Below are 17,194 nucleotides of genomic sequence, written 5' to 3' on the forward strand. Positions count from 1 at the left end.
AATTAATATCTTCTGGATTAAGAGGTCATACATTCAAGACACTAAAAGATAGCAAAATATCCAATCACTTTATTCCTTAATATTCTTGCTTATTAAATGATGAGATCATCAAATTTGCGGTAGAAGCAAGAACCAATAGCTTCTACACAGGACAATATGCAAGATTAAATAGTAATGACCTAGAAAATGTTGGAAATTGTAGATATTGTCAAAGACCAGACTCATTAAGACATTGATTAAACGATTGCATACATTTATTGAACAAATTTAAACCTAGATATGATGCAATAGTCCGTGAATTAGTAGAAATGCTAATATCAAGAAGTAACAGATTAATCCATCTTGATAGTGTACTTCTAATTGATGGTAACAGAATAACCGGTGAAAACGATACTAAAAGACCTGATATTTGGTATGAAACAGATGATTTATATTATCTTATCGAAGTTACTGTCCCCTATGGCGATGTAAGTGAAGAAAATGAATTGTCGTTAGAGGTAAGGTACAACGAGAAGAAAGAAAAATATGCGGAGCTTTTAGTAGATATCAAGAATCAATCTGGCAAAGATGCCAAACTTATTGTCATAGTGATTTCTTCACTTGGTGCATGGTACTCAGAATCTCTTAAAGAATTAAGGATCATAGCAGAAACAAAGGAAAACTTTAAGAGATTTGCTAAAAGAATGGTAATCGCTACACTAAAGTACTCTAGAAAGATCCTAATGAATATTTTTAGTGAAGAGAACAGAAGAAACAATAGTTCTGAAGAAGACAGGTCGGCGTCATCAACTCCATCAACGTCATCATCGGAAAAGTACGAGGAATATGAAGAGACAGAAGAGTACCTCGTCAACCCTAATGAACAAGCTGAAATGGAGGATATTCAAGATTTACCCGTGGAGTCAACAACGGATACAGAAGATGCAACAACGGGACAGGAGATGTCGTGTTCTACATCATCATCCTCTGGGGGTGAAGATGATGATGAGAACAATGATAACACCTTAACCCAAACCCCAACTTTTTAAATCACTTACTTTTAATATGCTTGAGTAAACGACCCACATGGGACGAGAATGAATTTTTTTGCAAATTTTTTACCTCCTCAAACTCGAGTATTGCATTCTCCTCAAGGAGAGGATCACAATGGTATAAGTATCGGCCGGATTTGTAAAACTGACCCTCGATCAGATGCACATAAATTTTTACCGAACGTTCCGAGAGGGCCAGCGACGATACGAGAAACGGTTGTCGAAGAATCACCAGTAATTCCGAACGAAATAGTACCACAACAAGAATACGAGATTAAATTTTCGAGGAACGAACCATTTCCCCACGAGAAACTATTAATTAAAGATATTCATTACAATCCACACCCATATACACCAGAAGGAGAGAATTTACCATCGCCACCAGAATGGGTAATAATCTCATCAGATCCAGATATAATGCATCTTTTACCAATCAATTGTGGGGACGCTCAAGGACTTATTATATATAGAGGGCAAGCTACAATAGAGTCAGGAACTTTAGTTATACATGAATATGCTCCTAAGATTTATCCGACAATAGAAGAAATTGAACGAGGTTTCCTTGATTTAAGGTTATATAGCTGTAAATAATCTTAGACAAAAGATTTATATCAACAAAATGCTGATTAATAATAACAATTATGGGTAAATACTAATATTCTTACTGATCGATTAATTATTAATCATGGTAATGTAAATTATGAATCAAAGACTTCTAATACATTAAATTTCAATCACAAAGGAAATTCCTATTCCAAACACTTTAAGTTCAAATCTAATATCTGAACCTAATGTTCAAGTGAGAGTCTGGGTAGCATATCCAAAACATACCCACTTTTGGACGGTTATTCCCACAATTTTCGACTTTTTGAATTCGATGTAAAATAACCGTCTCGATTTTCCAAAATTTCGGATAAAAAAAATTTCGAAAAAATAAAGCTCGACAAAATAAAATAATCATAACAATAGTAAGAACTATATCAATATACTATTAATGAATAGTATAGATTTAAATAATAATGAGTATTCGTGGACAAAAACGATTTTGAAAATAATCATAAAATATTCTAAAATAAATAGTATAATCGAATTCTCCATATGTTAAAACGTATTACTGTATTCTTTTTTTGCCAAAATACAAAATGTATATTGTGTTATTAGCAAATGTTTTTGATATTTATTATGCATAATTGAATTCATGTTCAAAAAGTTAAAATTGTGAAGAAATAATTTCATTCAATTTTAATTTAAATACTTTACATTTTTGCCACAATAAATTTTGAACAAATAAAAAATGACATTGTATAACAAAATAATTTAAATGAATAATCAATAAATAAGAATAATTATATACATTAAGCATTGACAAACAATGAGCTACAAAATATATTTTTTAATAAGCATTAAATTACAATAATTTATGAATAACATTATTTACAATCATTGATAAATAATGAATTATAATGATTTGTTTTATTAAACGATAATAAACGTAGAATATTAATGATTTGTTTTATTAAACATCAATAAAATATGAATAATATTGATTTACTCTATGAAGCATTAACAAACAATGAAGTTTATTGATTTGTATTATTAATCATCAATAAACAATAAATAATAATGATTTCTTTATTCAGCAATAATAAACAATGAATAATAATGATTATCATTAATTAAACATTAATGAACAATGATTTATAATCATTTCTTTCATTAAACATTAATAAACAAAGTTTTATAATGATCATCATTGATTTAACATTAATAAAAGTTGCTAAAAAATGGACAACAAAAAATGATGAACAAGAATCTCGGATAATTTCTATATCTAAGATTCAAGGAAAAAGTAAATGAGACTCATTACCTGCAGAACCAAAATTAAATGAGAAAATTATTACTACTAACATTGATTCTTTAAGTATTATTCCGAAACACAACGATGTTCAAGATGATACAATAATAGATTCTGTGATAGCAAACCCTGTGTATAATAATGTTTAAATAAACCCAAATATTGATTCTTTAAGAGTCAAACCTGTTCATGAACAATCGGATTATTAATCCAAATGTTGATTCATTTCAAGTGTAAATAATAAAATTATTATTAATCAATGATGAGATGCAAAATTATTAACCCTGATGTAGAATCTTTACATATAATACCAGAAGCTATTAATAACACCTCTAAAGCTATTGTTGAATCTCTTTCTACGAAAGTTTATTCAGAAATTAAACAGAAACTGCGTTAATTGAACAACTTAAAGTTGATGTAAATAAAACATCAAAAACTCAGATTGTTAATATCGTAGAAAACGAGATCCGTTTTAATCCAATTAAAAAAGTCATTAATATTGATATTCCTGATTTTGAAATTATTTATAATCATATTCCTACAGCTTTAAACTTAAATAATTATTTCACCATTTCTATTTCAGATTATTCAGATATTGAAAGTAACTATAATGAAGGAAAATCAAGTTTCAACTCCAATGTTCGGTACTATTCAACTTTTCACGACTTTTTGATAAGAGGTTATTCAAAAAGTGGAAAGTCTCACAATTATTTACGACTTTTCGTGTAATATTGGAAAAATTGAAAGGAGAGAGAAATTCAGAGAAAATTCTTATTCAATTTGTATATGATTTATATTCTTCGTCAAAAATTATTTGAATGATATTAGAAAATGTCAATAGATGGAAATCATAATGGTTTAATTATTACATATATTTCATATAGATAAAATATTAGATGTCAAAACATAATATGCACGCATAATCATATATAATATATTATCAGTATGCACAGAAGCTAAAATACGGGCATTTATCGAATTTCATCGTTCAACACATTCTAGTACAACATATGATTACATTCGGCAATTCATTGCTGCATTTTCATATTTATTAAGAATAATAATAAGCAATCTTCCAAACATTACACATAATCAAGATTTTATTTATAATGTTCATGGATCTCAGAGAGTAATGCAAGGGAAAAAATGTCTTAATGAGGAACTTCCAATTACACCAGAAATACTTGATCATATTCCTGATTTTATCACAAACTATACCAATCAAATTCAAGGAATGTGCATAATTTATTAATAAGAGTTTCAGAGTGCATTAATTTGAATAAAGAGGACGTTAATATCGATTTAAACGGTCGACTTGTGATAACAATAAAAAAATCAATAATAACAGATCAATATGGTGAAGCTGAATCTATATACATCTATTAACCATAAAAAAATATTCTCCTTTCAAGTGGTTACCTCTTCACATCTTAAATATTATAAATTTTTCAAATCGCAAAATGTTTACAATGGCTGCTGAAACATTCAGATCATTTTTAAAAAAAAATTGCAGCAAGTTGTTCCATCTGAACACCTGAAAAAATACTCAACAGACCCTATAAGATAAGATGCAGCATATACAGCTGCCTTAAATCCGATCCAAGACTGCCAGATCAAAAAAATGGATAGGTGGGAGTGTAATTGCTATAAAGTTTATACAATTAATTTTACATATTGAATTTATTGAAATTTTATATAACAACTATTTTAATTACATGTAAAATATATTTTCATCACATATAGATTATAATAACAATTTGGTGTAGTGATAAAAAATGTGATTTTTATGAAACATCTGACTTTTCTGAAAGTCTTAATTTTATTAACGTAATTAATAAGATCTATTAATTCATATATGAATCGGTATAATCGATAGAAAGAGTAAATAGCATAATGCAATCGTTATTAATGCGTTTTTGCGTTGTGCGTGGTTGAAATCTTATATATAAAGATGTGAAGTGTCCTGGAAATACTAGGAGAAACCAGGAACCCTTGATTTTTATACAAATATATTAATGGATAAATAATCGTACAATATAATTACATTATAAAAATATATTAATGAGAGAATCACTTTACGACATAGTTAATCCATTGCGAATTAATTAATGATAAAATTACTTATTAAATATGACTTTACACCATAATTATTATACTTAAACTGACTCCATCAATTTTTTTAATTGGATCATTACTTTTTTCACAAATATTAATCAAATGATTACTTAAATGATAACAATACGATCCATTCATCCATTTTATTACTGAAACGTTCATATGCATCTTTATTTTCTGGTTCATTATCATTTAATGATGAATTCATTAGATTATTAATTTCCTCAGGAATATATTCAGATCTTTTTCTGAATATTCTATATTTTTATCGATTGACATATAATCTTCTATAATTTCGATATTGTTCGTCATAAACTTCAAGCGGTGTTGAAGTATTTAAATGAACAAAATTTTTCTGGAAAATGGATCCGTAATTTTCATATTAACTTCTAACTTTTTTTTTGCTCAATATTTTTGGCATTTTATTAAGAATTAAAAAAATGATTTTTTTTAGAACTAGATTTGATTTTTTTACGAAATTAATTATTTATACAGCTTCTTAGTATAAAAAATATATGATCATTTTGTATAGCAAAAATCATTCCTTGATTTATTGCATCAGCTATATCATCTTGCTTATTATATTTTTCGAAATTATATGGCATCTGAAATGAACTCCAAGTACTAAAAAATTTTTCCTCAACATTTTTTAAAATGTTTCTTGCAATATTGACGCTCAATTTCTAATGAGCTTTATTTTCGGTGTATTATCTGAACCTAAATTTCGAATTTTTTTTTTTTTGGCTCAAATAAATGAACATTAGCTTTAGAGATTAGTGAAAGAGTAATGATACTATACATTGATTCCATGGCATTAGTATTTCCCGGGAATTTGTTCTTCAATTAATACTGTAAAGGTATATAACCTTTTGACTTCATAACATTTTTCTCAAAACTATTATATAAAAATACTGCCCAACCGAAATTTTTGATTTGACTTACAATTTAGCCTATAATATATGCTGCATCAACAAAACTTTATTTATACGTGGATTCACCGTCTTCATTTGATAGTATTCTATCATTATTTCTCCATCATTATTAATTATACCATAATAAATAATATCTATCGTCATGATATATGACTAGTGAGAATATCATTAATACTTTTTACTTTTATATTACCATTATTATTTAAACTTATTGTACATCCTCTTAGCGCTCGAAAACTTAATGTATCGGTTATAGCTTTAATCCTCCAAGTATTATCCTTATTATAATCATTTCTATAATGCATATCTATATACTCACCAACTTCCATGAGTCCATCAGATTTAATTGTTGCTATTGCCGGAATTTTTATTGTAGAATTAGAACCTCCGCCAATATTGTTCGAAATATTATATTATATTATATTAGTTAATAGTATTCGCCACCAAACTTGAATTAATAGCTAAATCATCATTAATTATTTCATGTATGATCTTTTAATGAAAAATCATCGATAGAATAACCACTAATGGTATCAATAACGAGGTCGCTAATGGTAACATTATTATTATCCTGTAAAATTATAAAAAATTGTTTATATATGTTTAAAACTTTATTAATATAACCGAACATTTCAATTATATATGCATATTTTATAATATTCTCTCCGGTGAGTATATTATCAACTTTAATATTATCATCAATATACTTTTAATTTTTGATACTACTGTCTAACGGTGATATTATAATATGATTTCTTCAGTGAGTTAAAACGAGACTTTTATATACACGGTGTATCTGTAATGTTCATATACCATTTGACATAGTATCAGATGTTTTTGAGTAATCACAATAAACAATACTGCTTATATTCATTAACGCTCTAACTATATTTTCTATTTTTTCGAGCTGTGAATTTGACATTTTTATGACTATATTTTAATTATCAGTATTAACCAACCAATGATATTTTGAATCTTTATACTTATTATGTTTGTTAACATATTCCATAGCACCTCCATATGTTTGTGCATCTCTAACTTTTCTAACATCTTTCTTTAAATCAATAATAAGATGTGCTAAAGCTTTCATATTCTCATCAATTAATGTTCTATCAGATCCAGTATATTGATAATGACTTAAATCATCATCAAAAACATATTGAGCATCACCTGGTGTAATATATTTTTTTTGAGGTTCTGATTTGACCCGTGATGGAAATAAACGTGAACCATCAGGTCCTCGTGGTCTACGATTTGCATATATCACATCTTGTTGCATTAAAAAAAATGATTTTAAAAAAAAATTTTTTATTCAATTTTTATATTTTGATTATTCACGTCGACGATCATTTTTTGATGACCAGTTAATTTTTGATAAACTGAATAAATTTGATATTTAGTATAAGGTAATGGTATTTGTTCAATCATATATCTTAATTGTTGTTTAGAGAAATTAGGAAATATAAATATAGTACTTACATTAGCTTTAACTTCAGCAGGTAAAGATTTCCAAAATTGTACAGCGAAAAAATACAGAACATTGAATATGAGCTAATTTAGTAAATAATTGATTAAAATAATTAGTAGGTTTTTATAAATAAAGGACTATTAGCACAATCTTCACAAAATCTTATAGTATGTAAAGTTAAATTATTAAAATTATTAATATATCATTTTTCAAATAATTCAGATCTTTTATTATCTACTATTTTATTTTCTCAACGATTATTTTTTAATTTCATTATAAAATTGTTTCCATTTTAATATATCTTTAACTATACCTTCTTCTTAATTTTCTGCTACATATAAAATTGGCATTTTAATTAAAGGTTTTAATGATTCAAAAGTGGGGATCGTTTTCTAATCCATTTTTATTAATATAAATTAATAAATGAGTTCTAGGACTAATATTACTAATTTTAATAATTTCTCTAATTATAAATTGAGTACTCCCACTTCTTTTTCTACCTACTGCTATATTTAAAGAATTATAATGTACATTCACTTCTGGATGAATTTCACTTATTAATTCTTCATTTAATTTAGGTTTATTTTTATATAAACAATAATCAATCATATTATCTATGACATCAATATTAATATCGTTTTCCATAAAATAAAATAATTTTATAAAATCAATTCATTATTATTAATGGAATCTCTTTATACGTGCTTCGCTCAAGAGTTTAAAGATTGTGATTTTACTGCTATAAATATTAAACCTTCGTTTTCTATCGTTAAAAATAAAAATGTAATAACATTAACTGTAACAGTATATAATAAATATCATAATTTATTAAAAAAACAAATTTATAAATTTATAGATGAAAAATATCATCCTACTATTAAAAATCCTTTACAAAAATATAACACCTGAACAATTAGATCAAGCTTATCAAATATCTAAAATGGAATTATTAAATCAAATATTTAATAATGATTTTAACAATTATAATGGTTATGTAAATAAATTGAATGTTTTACATTATGATAATGACTCAGTAATGCCTCAAAATCGAGATGAACAGCTCCAAAATGATTTATAAATAAAAAATAATGATATTGATATTTTCTAACGTTCGAAAACTGACACATTTGAATGAATAAATGTACAATGATTTTTTATGTAATTTTTATGGACAGGGGATCATTGTTAAAAAAATGGATTGATTTTGATCGTATTTTCCCACTTTTAAATTAACGATAGATTCAATTTTTGCAGTCATGTACTAACTTAGGATATAAATTAATTTTCGAGATCATGGAAAACGATCAGTAAACTATTTAAACAAAAAAATATTTGATAGCACAGTCTTTATTCAGTTCAAAAAAGTCATTGTGATCAAAACTCTCAGAAAACAACATTATCGCTATTCAATTTTATGCTCGTATATTTTTTTAAGTCCCAACCGAAGTACTCAATATTTGAAAGGGTTTTAGTTTCAAAATAATAAAAAAATATATCAAAAAGTTTAATTGTATTGAAATATTTAGAATCGCCTCACATATAAAAATGGAATATCCAGTTCAAAGCATCTCTGCGCCACGCATTAAAAATGGGGTGGTGTCTTTCCTGGTGCATTGGGGCACAAGAGAGTTCACTAGAGAACCCCTGGAATGCTTAGTACCGGGAAGTCTTGATCTTCTCTATGACTGGATCAAGACTCATAGTCCGAATTTAAGACCGGAGATTGTTCATACGATGTATGAACAAATTGAGTCAATTTGTGCACTCAAGGAAATGGAGTAAATAAAAAAATACTTCTAATTTTTTTAATCTAAATAAAATTGAGATCTAATTTTAAATAATTTTTATTTAATAACCATCAGGAGTACCATTAGGATAATATTACAATCCATTATGTAAATCTAATGTGAAATAAGTATCACGACAAATGAATAATTGTGGAAGAGGTGGATGATTTCCAGTATCATCAACATTATAATAAGTATCATTAGCTAGTGTATAAATAGGTTGCCCCTTAATTTGTATCGGGATATTTTGTCCATTAGAATCTAAGCCATCAAATACGTAACCACCACGTGAGCGTTCACATTGTATATTAAGCATAAAAGAAGTAGCATCACTTAATGTATTATTATATCTTGTACCATTTGAAGCATTTCTATCCATAGTTAAAGAATCTTCAAATTCTTTAGTACATTGTATACTATCATCTAAATCAGAAGCAACTAATTGATATTGTAAAAATCTTGCACCTAAAGTAGAAATAGGTTCATCAGGATAATTTTGACCTGCAATAGTTAATTGTACATTATTATAAATAGGATTATCGAAACAAGTATAATCATTAGCATGTTTTGGAAATACAACTGTAATAGTTGTAACATTAAATAAAGGCATATTAATAGTAGATTGAATACCAGATTCAGTAGCAGCTAAAGCAAAAGCATTATAATCTAATTGTTGTGAAGGAATTAATAAACCTCCAGGTTGTTGAAGTATTTGAGCTATTTTATTTAAAGTTTCTTCTTTAACTCCAAATCCAAACATATTAGATTTACATGAAACTACTGTTAAACCTGTATAATATAAAGAAACATTCTCAGATACAGTATCAATAGTATGATTAGTTTCAGTATCACATTTTAAATGTAGTAGTAATATTAGCAGAATTACCTATTTGAGTAAAAACCATGAGTAAATAAAGGTATATTATTAAATGTAGCATTAATAGAAGAATCTTCTAAAAATTCTTTAACTTCTTTAATTTTACGTGGATCTACTTGACACCAAACTAAACCATTTTGTTTAACATAAAACTTTAATTCAATATCACCGACTAATCTATTTGGATATAAATCGAATGCTTGTAAAGCTAATATATCTTCAAATGGAAGATTCATTTCAAATTCGATATCATGTTTATTTCCATCTGCAATTGTTTTCAACATCAAATGCTTAACGGTTTTTTAGCGTTACTTTGAAAATGAATGGTTTATATTTTATATCTCTCACAGTAGGGCCACGTAAGATTATATTAAATTTCTTAAGTATTGAAATCACTTCACTGCAAACAATGCAGGATTTGGCTAACTCGCATGGGCGCGAATCTAACACTAGCCTAGGCGCGCCCAGAGCTATGAGGAATTCTTTGAGGTATATGTCGGATACTTCGGAATCTGAGCTTGATAGTGAGTCTTCTTCTCAGTCTGAGTCTGAGGAACCTCCTAGACCCAAAAACTGGAAGTATGAGTTCCCTTATTATTTTGATGAGGGTAACGATGATTCTTCTAGTCAAGCATTCTCGCAAGAGATGAATGGGGACTATGAAGTTGAATCAATAGTACACTTCAAGGTGGAAAAAGACTCAGAAGGAGTCAACAATGCACTTTGGTGTGTTTGTTGGAAGAGGGTGAAGGGTCGATTAACACCCTTGAACGATTGGGAACCAACAAAACACCTTAGTTATTGTAAAAACGCGGTAGCCTTCTTTATAGCTATGCTCAAAGATGGCAGTTCTGAGGAGTATTATCCACCTTCTTCGCGTTTGGCTCCTGCACTGAGAGCCGCTGAAGCCGGTCACTTGTTATTGAGCGTCAGTTCCAGAGGTACTTTCATATCAATATGTCCTCTCTTCTGGGTATGAGACAAAAGTATCTGGAAATTCAGCGGAAAGAAGACGAATTGGTGTACTTCCTTAAGGGCATTGATACTACTCCGCGTAGTAACCGTGCTGAACAGCATGCCCTAAGGGTAGTCATCGAAAGACGCTGGAATAATCTAAGCCATGATTCTCGAGAAAATGTTTACTCGAGAATGGACGAACTAAGGTTCGAATGTCCAGTGGCACATAGGTTCATTACCCAGCCCTACTCTCGCGAGCGTCAAATAGAAAGGTTTCCTGCAGTTGTCCCTAAGCCACTTTATGATAGTGTTTATCTTAATAAGAATAACAACAAAGAAGAGGATAAATATCCTCCTAAGAAGGAGTACTTAGAGGACATTCATCCAGATACTGAGGAAATCTTTCTAAATGACCCCGTTTTAAAGCCGCTAGCCATAATGGCACCACGTCCCAGGGAGGACAATGAACTAGGTGTACCAAGAACCAGAGCTCCCGATGAGATCGTGTTTGCCAAGAGACACCCAAACCTAAAGGTGGTTGAGCCTTTACTGCGAAAATGCACAACAATGGATAAATTCTATAATGATAAATTGGAATCGAATAGAAAATTATGCCTTCGTATATTACATTTAACCTATATCCAGATTATTCGTGCTCAATAATTTATTTTTCTCTTTCACCCCAGGGGAAAGCAACAAATATTCAATGTGAAACACTCGAAACATTCCGTAATAAATTAAAAAATTATTAAATATTTGTTCTTGGATTCGCCTTTGATGGTGATAATTTCTATGATTCTTATTATGATTCGTTCTTTGGTCAATATGAATGTGTTGCTGAGCATTACACAGCTTCAATTGTTGAAATTGCAAAAAGAGTTTTTTTTCGATATATTAGTGATCCCCTTCATATACTTAAACGTTCGAGATATCGTTTACTTATAGACGTACCAATTATCAACATTTTCAGAATGCGGGAAGATTTAAATTTATTACCGATTTTAATTAATTACTATAAAATCACAAAAATGCACGATATTCTACCCATTTCTCTATTTTCTATTGATAAAACAATTCATTAATGATATATGAGAAACATAATGTTTCAGCATTATTATATTTCTTACCATGGTCTTTATTTATAGAAGCAATATCCAATGACAATATAAATATAAGCGAAAGAATTTCGCTATTCGAAATCAATTTTTATTTAATGTTTATATATTATGTATTTATTGTTGTAATACAATTCATTCATTTGTTACATTACTTATCTTTTAAAAGATATGAATGCCAAAAAAAGCTTAAATAGATTTACGTCAAATCTTCTCGAACATCAATTCGGATGTATAAGAAATGAAAATGGGTATGTTCAAAATTCTAATATTAGCGTTAGATACAATATCAACTGATCTAATAATGAATTTATGTAATAACTCATTTGACTAAAAAATAAAAATGATATTCCCACATTAGTGACAAGATGGAACTTGCTTTTTCCTTAATTGATTAAAAACTTTTACAATTACAACAATGCATTGAATACTTCATTTACGATGATATTATTCGATAGAATTCTATCAGATATAGATAGATCTGGACCGAAACTTTTAAAATGTATGGATATAATCATCATAAGAAAATATTGAATGCTGTGACTGATCATTTCTAAAATCATTTGAAATTTATGGGAGCAAAGCGTGGAATTAAGAAAACAAATACAAGATTGACAGTAGAAACACCAAGAAGATCTAATGCAATTAATCAAAGAGCAAGAAGATGGGTATTCACTTGGAATAACCCAGACAGTTGAAGAGATACTTACAAACATTCTCAAGGGTAAGTTATTTGATAGCAGGCTTAGAGTTCGCGCCAAGCACTGGAACAAAACATATTCAAGGCTATATTAGGTTTGAAGAGAGAGTGTACGAAAGTACTTTAATATCGGGAATTAATTGTTATTGATAGGTATATAATGCGGTCGGGACTGATCACGAGGACCCTAGGGGGACTGCCTCCGGCAGTCCCCCTAGGGTCCTCGTGATCAGTCCCGACCTTAAGTTTTCACTGGTAAAATTTCCGGGGTCTTCGGACCCCTCCGGTCGCCTCAGATTCCTCCAATTCCCCGAGTGTGCTCGCTCCGCACGCTACGAAAATCAAAATGATTTTTGTGAGCCATACAATTCGTCTGAAAATTTGAATGCACATTAAATTTTGAGAGAACGCGAAACTTTTTGAGAGGAACGATAGCACCTCTAGCGCCACTTTTATAAATATATCAAAAACCTCGTATAACCAACACGAATTGTTTCCGGTTATGTTTAATCGAACATTCATCCTATACAATTTATCTTTGCCACGAGCTTAGTAGACAAAAGCGACGGTTATTTTGGTCGCATGGCAAACTTTATTTTGAATAGTAAATAACTGTTATAAATTATCACTTCATTTTTTCTTCATGATTGCACATATTTATTCCTTTGCTCAAATTGCGGACAATATCAAAAATAAGGATCTTTCTGCTATTGATGTTGCAATATTCTTTGATCCTAAATATAATAAAATGCGAAATTACAACAATTTTATTATCAATCCAATTAAGATGATAATAAAACATAGTTATTCTACCGAATTTTATTTTATTCAAAGAGAAATAATAGAATTCTTTGACAATCCAATACTAATATCAATTACAATTACTGAAAATAAGAAACCACCTATAAATCAAAATGTTCATTATTTAGAAATAGACTTATTTCCATTGAAATGTAAATTTGGACGATGGTATGCGTCATATATCTATGAGTCATATAATGATGAAATTAATCGGACATTACTAGATAATGTAATCGTTAATAGTCAACATAAAGACAAAAACTCATCAATCTGCTTTTTGATTTAAAGCAGGATCATTTTCAAGAGTGTCTAAAAATAAAAAATGATTTTAATTTTTTTTTTTTTTTTTTATTCCATAAAAAACTAGAAAATGATGACTATATTCTACTATTTTGTCTTTCAATTGGATAATTTGTTAATTTTTTCAAAATAAATTGAATTACTAATAGTTAGTTTTGGTAACTTTATATACTGGATAGATGGATCTATTAACTCAGATTCTTCTTCTATCGTTGTTGAATTTGATGTCTCATTGTCATAATAAGTCTTGATCACCTTCGTGCTATCAGACATTAATAAAAATGAAAATTTTATTAAAATATAATGAATTTTTGAAACTAAACTATGACAAATGGGACGTAGGCGTCCTTTAAGGACGCCTGGGATTTGACATAGTTTAGTTTCAAAAATTCAAAACAATATATATATATAAATAATATTTTATTATTTCTTTTGACCAACTAGTGCATTTGCTACACCATCTATAACAGGTGAGAATTTATCTGCTATTTTAATTCCTTTCGCAATAGCACCTGCATGACCAGGTAAATTTTCAATTCCAGGTATTTTACCTACTGTATTTACAACAGGTTTAGCTACTTTATTCCGAACATTACCTATGAATCTTCCAACTGGTTTAATAATTTTATCTCTGATCCAAGCACCAGCTTTTTTAAATCCATTTTTAATTTTGTTCCAAAAACCCCAAGCCATAAATAATAATAAAAATAAATTATTAATTCTTTTTTTTATTGATAAAATATAGGATGGATCTTGTCATTTGCTTCATTTCCTATATTTTTAAATAATGGAATTATTTTATCACCGGTTGCAAATATTTTATCCACAGGTAACTTTTTAAGAGGTTTTATTTTTTTTATGTCTTCTTTATGTTGTTTAGCAAATTCATAACCTTTCACAATATGTGGACTAATTTTTTTAAATCCTTCTTTCATTTTTTTAAGTAAAGATCCTATTTTCTTTATACCGTTTTTAAATTTGTTCCACAAACCCCACGCCATAAATAATAATAAAAATAAATTCATTGTTTTATTAAATCCTGTAATATTAACTTATTCCTAACTTTTTCTTTTACATCTTTAAATATTATTTTATCATTAGGTTTATATGGTAGAATTCTATTTTTATTACCTAAATTCTTTTCATGTTCTAACCATTTTTTCACATTTTTGTTGAATTTTTCTTGTTGTTCTTTACTTAACTGAAATTTGCTCAAACCTTTTTTAATTTTATTCCAAAAACCCCAACCCATTTAAAAATTATGAAAAATATTTTTCATTTTTATTAATGTATTATAATAATACGCAATCTAAAAATGAACAAGATGATCAAGGTAATGCTTATTTTGATCGTCTTAAAGATTTAATTGCTAAAAATGATGGTACTCGTTCTTTTATTTTAAGAACTGAAGATTGTCATGATCAAAATGCACCTTTTAATCAATCTCAAGAAACTAGATTAAGAATTACTCATGGTGATCATATGGTTTCACAAATAACTGAAGGTTTTATTAATTTTAAAATTAGAATAACTGTACAATTATCAAAAGCTATTTCATCTAGTAATTTACAAGATCCTGAGAATTTAGCTAAAATATTTATAGGTTTTAAGAGTTCTAATCAATTATTAGATCAATTACAAATTATGTCTAATAATATTTCTACTGGGTTATCAACAAAATGAATGTTGTCGTGAAGGTTATTGTTATTCTACAATTAAACCCTATGCTGAAAAGAAAACTAGAAAATATACACATTCTTTATATGAAAATGTTTCAGAATATTATCAATCTGTTTGTGGTACTTATGTTGATTTAAATACAATTGCAGATGGAAATAAACATGATATCGAATTTGAAATGAATCTTCCATTTGAAGATATATTAGCTTTACAAGCATTTGATTTATATCCAAATAGATTAGTTGGTGATATTGAATTAAAGTTTTATGTTAAACAAAATGGTTTAGTTTGGTGTCAAGTAGATCCACGTAAAATTAAAGAAGTTAAAGAATTTTTAGAAGATTCTTCTATTAATGCTACATTTAATAATATACCTTTATTTACTCATGGTTTTACTCAAATAGGTAATTCTGCTAATATTACTACTACATTTAAATGTGATACTGAAACTAATCATACTATTGATACTGTATCTGAGAATGTTTCTTTATATTATACAGGTTTAACAGTAGTTTCATGTAAATCTAATATGTTTGGATTTGGAGTTAAAGAAGAAACTTTAAATAAAATAGCTCAAATACTTCAACAACCTGGAGGTTTATTAATTCCTTCACAACAATTAGATTATAATGCATTTTTCTTTAGCTGCTACTGAATCTGGTATACAATCTACTATTAATATGCCTTTATTTAATGTTACAACTATTACAGTTGTATTTCCAAAACATGCTAATGATTATACTTGTTTCGATAATCCTATTTATAATAATGTACAATTAACTATTGCAGGTCAAAATTATCCTGATGAACCTATTTCTACTTTAGGTGCAAGATTTTTCACAATATCAATTAGTTGCTTCTGATTTAGATGATAGTATACAATGTACTAAAGAATTTGAAGATTCTTTAACTATGGATAGAAATGCTTCAAATGGTACAAGATATAATAATACATTAAGTGATGCTACTTCTTTTATGCTTAATATACAATGTGAACGCTCACGTGGTGGTTACGTATTTGATGGCTTAGATTCTAATGGACAAAATATCCCGATACAAATTAAGGGGCAACCTATTTATACACTAGCTAATGATACTTATTATAATGTTGATGATACTGGAAATCATCCACCTCTTCCACAATTATTCATTTGTCGTGATACTTATTTCACATTAGATTTACATAATGGATTGTAATATTATCCTAATGGTACTCCTGATGGTTATTAAATAAAAATTATTTAAAATTAGATCTCAATTTTATTTAGATTAAAAAAATTAGAAGTATTTTTTTATTTACTCCATTTCCTTGAGTGCACAAATTGACTCAATTTGTTCATACATCGTATGAACAATCTCCGGTCTTAAATTCGGACTATGAGTCTTGATCCAGTCATAGAGAAGATCAAGACTTCCCGGTACTAAGCATTCCAGGGGTTCTCTAGTGAACTCTCCTGTGCCCCCAATGCACCAGGAAAGACACCACCCCATTTTTTTTTCTTTTCGCAGAGATGCTTTGAACTGGATATTCCATTTTTATATGTGAGGCGATTCTAAATATTTCAATACAATTAAA

At 28.3% G+C, this 17,194-nt stretch overlaps 5 protein-coding genes across 5 annotated transcripts; 3 read left to right on the forward strand and 2 right to left on the reverse strand.

The window, feature by feature from the left end:
• Positions 1–308: 308 nt before the first annotated feature.
• On the forward strand, positions 309–1,028 carry GO595_001293 (uncharacterized protein; the record flags this gene model as incomplete). Its single annotated transcript, XM_067914075.1, has 1 exon — positions 309–1,028. The coding sequence occupies one exon, from the start codon at positions 309–311 to the stop codon at positions 1,026–1,028; it is 720 nt and encodes a 239-aa protein (XP_067778536.1).
• Positions 1,029–1,076: 48 nt separating this feature from the next.
• GO595_001294 (uncharacterized protein) lies at positions 1,077–1,622 on the forward strand (the record flags this gene model as incomplete). Its single annotated transcript, XM_067914076.1, has 1 exon — positions 1,077–1,622. One exon carries the CDS (start codon positions 1,077–1,079, stop codon positions 1,620–1,622), a length of 546 nt encoding a protein of 181 aa, XP_067778537.1.
• Positions 1,623–6,870: 5,248 nt separating this feature from the next.
• On the reverse strand, positions 6,871–7,212 carry GO595_001295 (uncharacterized protein; the record flags this gene model as incomplete). Its single annotated transcript, XM_067914077.1, has 1 exon — positions 6,871–7,212. The coding sequence occupies one exon, from the start codon at positions 7,210–7,212 to the stop codon at positions 6,871–6,873; it is 342 nt and encodes a 113-aa protein (XP_067778538.1).
• A 2,070-nt stretch (positions 7,213–9,282) lies between these two features.
• On the reverse strand, positions 9,283–9,948 carry GO595_001296 (uncharacterized protein; the record flags this gene model as incomplete). The annotated part of the gene is made up of 1 exon (XM_067914078.1): positions 9,283–9,948. The coding sequence occupies one exon, from the start codon at positions 9,946–9,948 to the stop codon at positions 9,283–9,285; it is 666 nt and encodes a 221-aa protein (XP_067778539.1).
• Positions 9,949–10,384: 436 nt separating this feature from the next.
• GO595_001297 (uncharacterized protein) lies at positions 10,385–11,685 on the forward strand (the record flags this gene model as incomplete). The annotated part of the gene is made up of 2 exons (XM_067914079.1): positions 10,385–10,993; positions 11,068–11,685. The coding sequence occupies 2 exons, from the start codon at positions 10,385–10,387 to the stop codon at positions 11,683–11,685; spliced, it is 1,227 nt and encodes a 408-aa protein (XP_067778540.1).
• Positions 11,686–17,194: the final 5,509 nt, after the last annotated feature.

The sequence above is a fragment of the Histomonas meleagridis genome (genome assembly GCF_020186115.1).
Source record: "Histomonas meleagridis strain 2922-C6/04-10x chromosome Unknown contig_13, whole genome shotgun sequence".
In the NCBI taxonomy this organism is placed as follows: Eukaryota; Parabasalia; order Tritrichomonadida; family Dientamoebidae; genus Histomonas; species Histomonas meleagridis.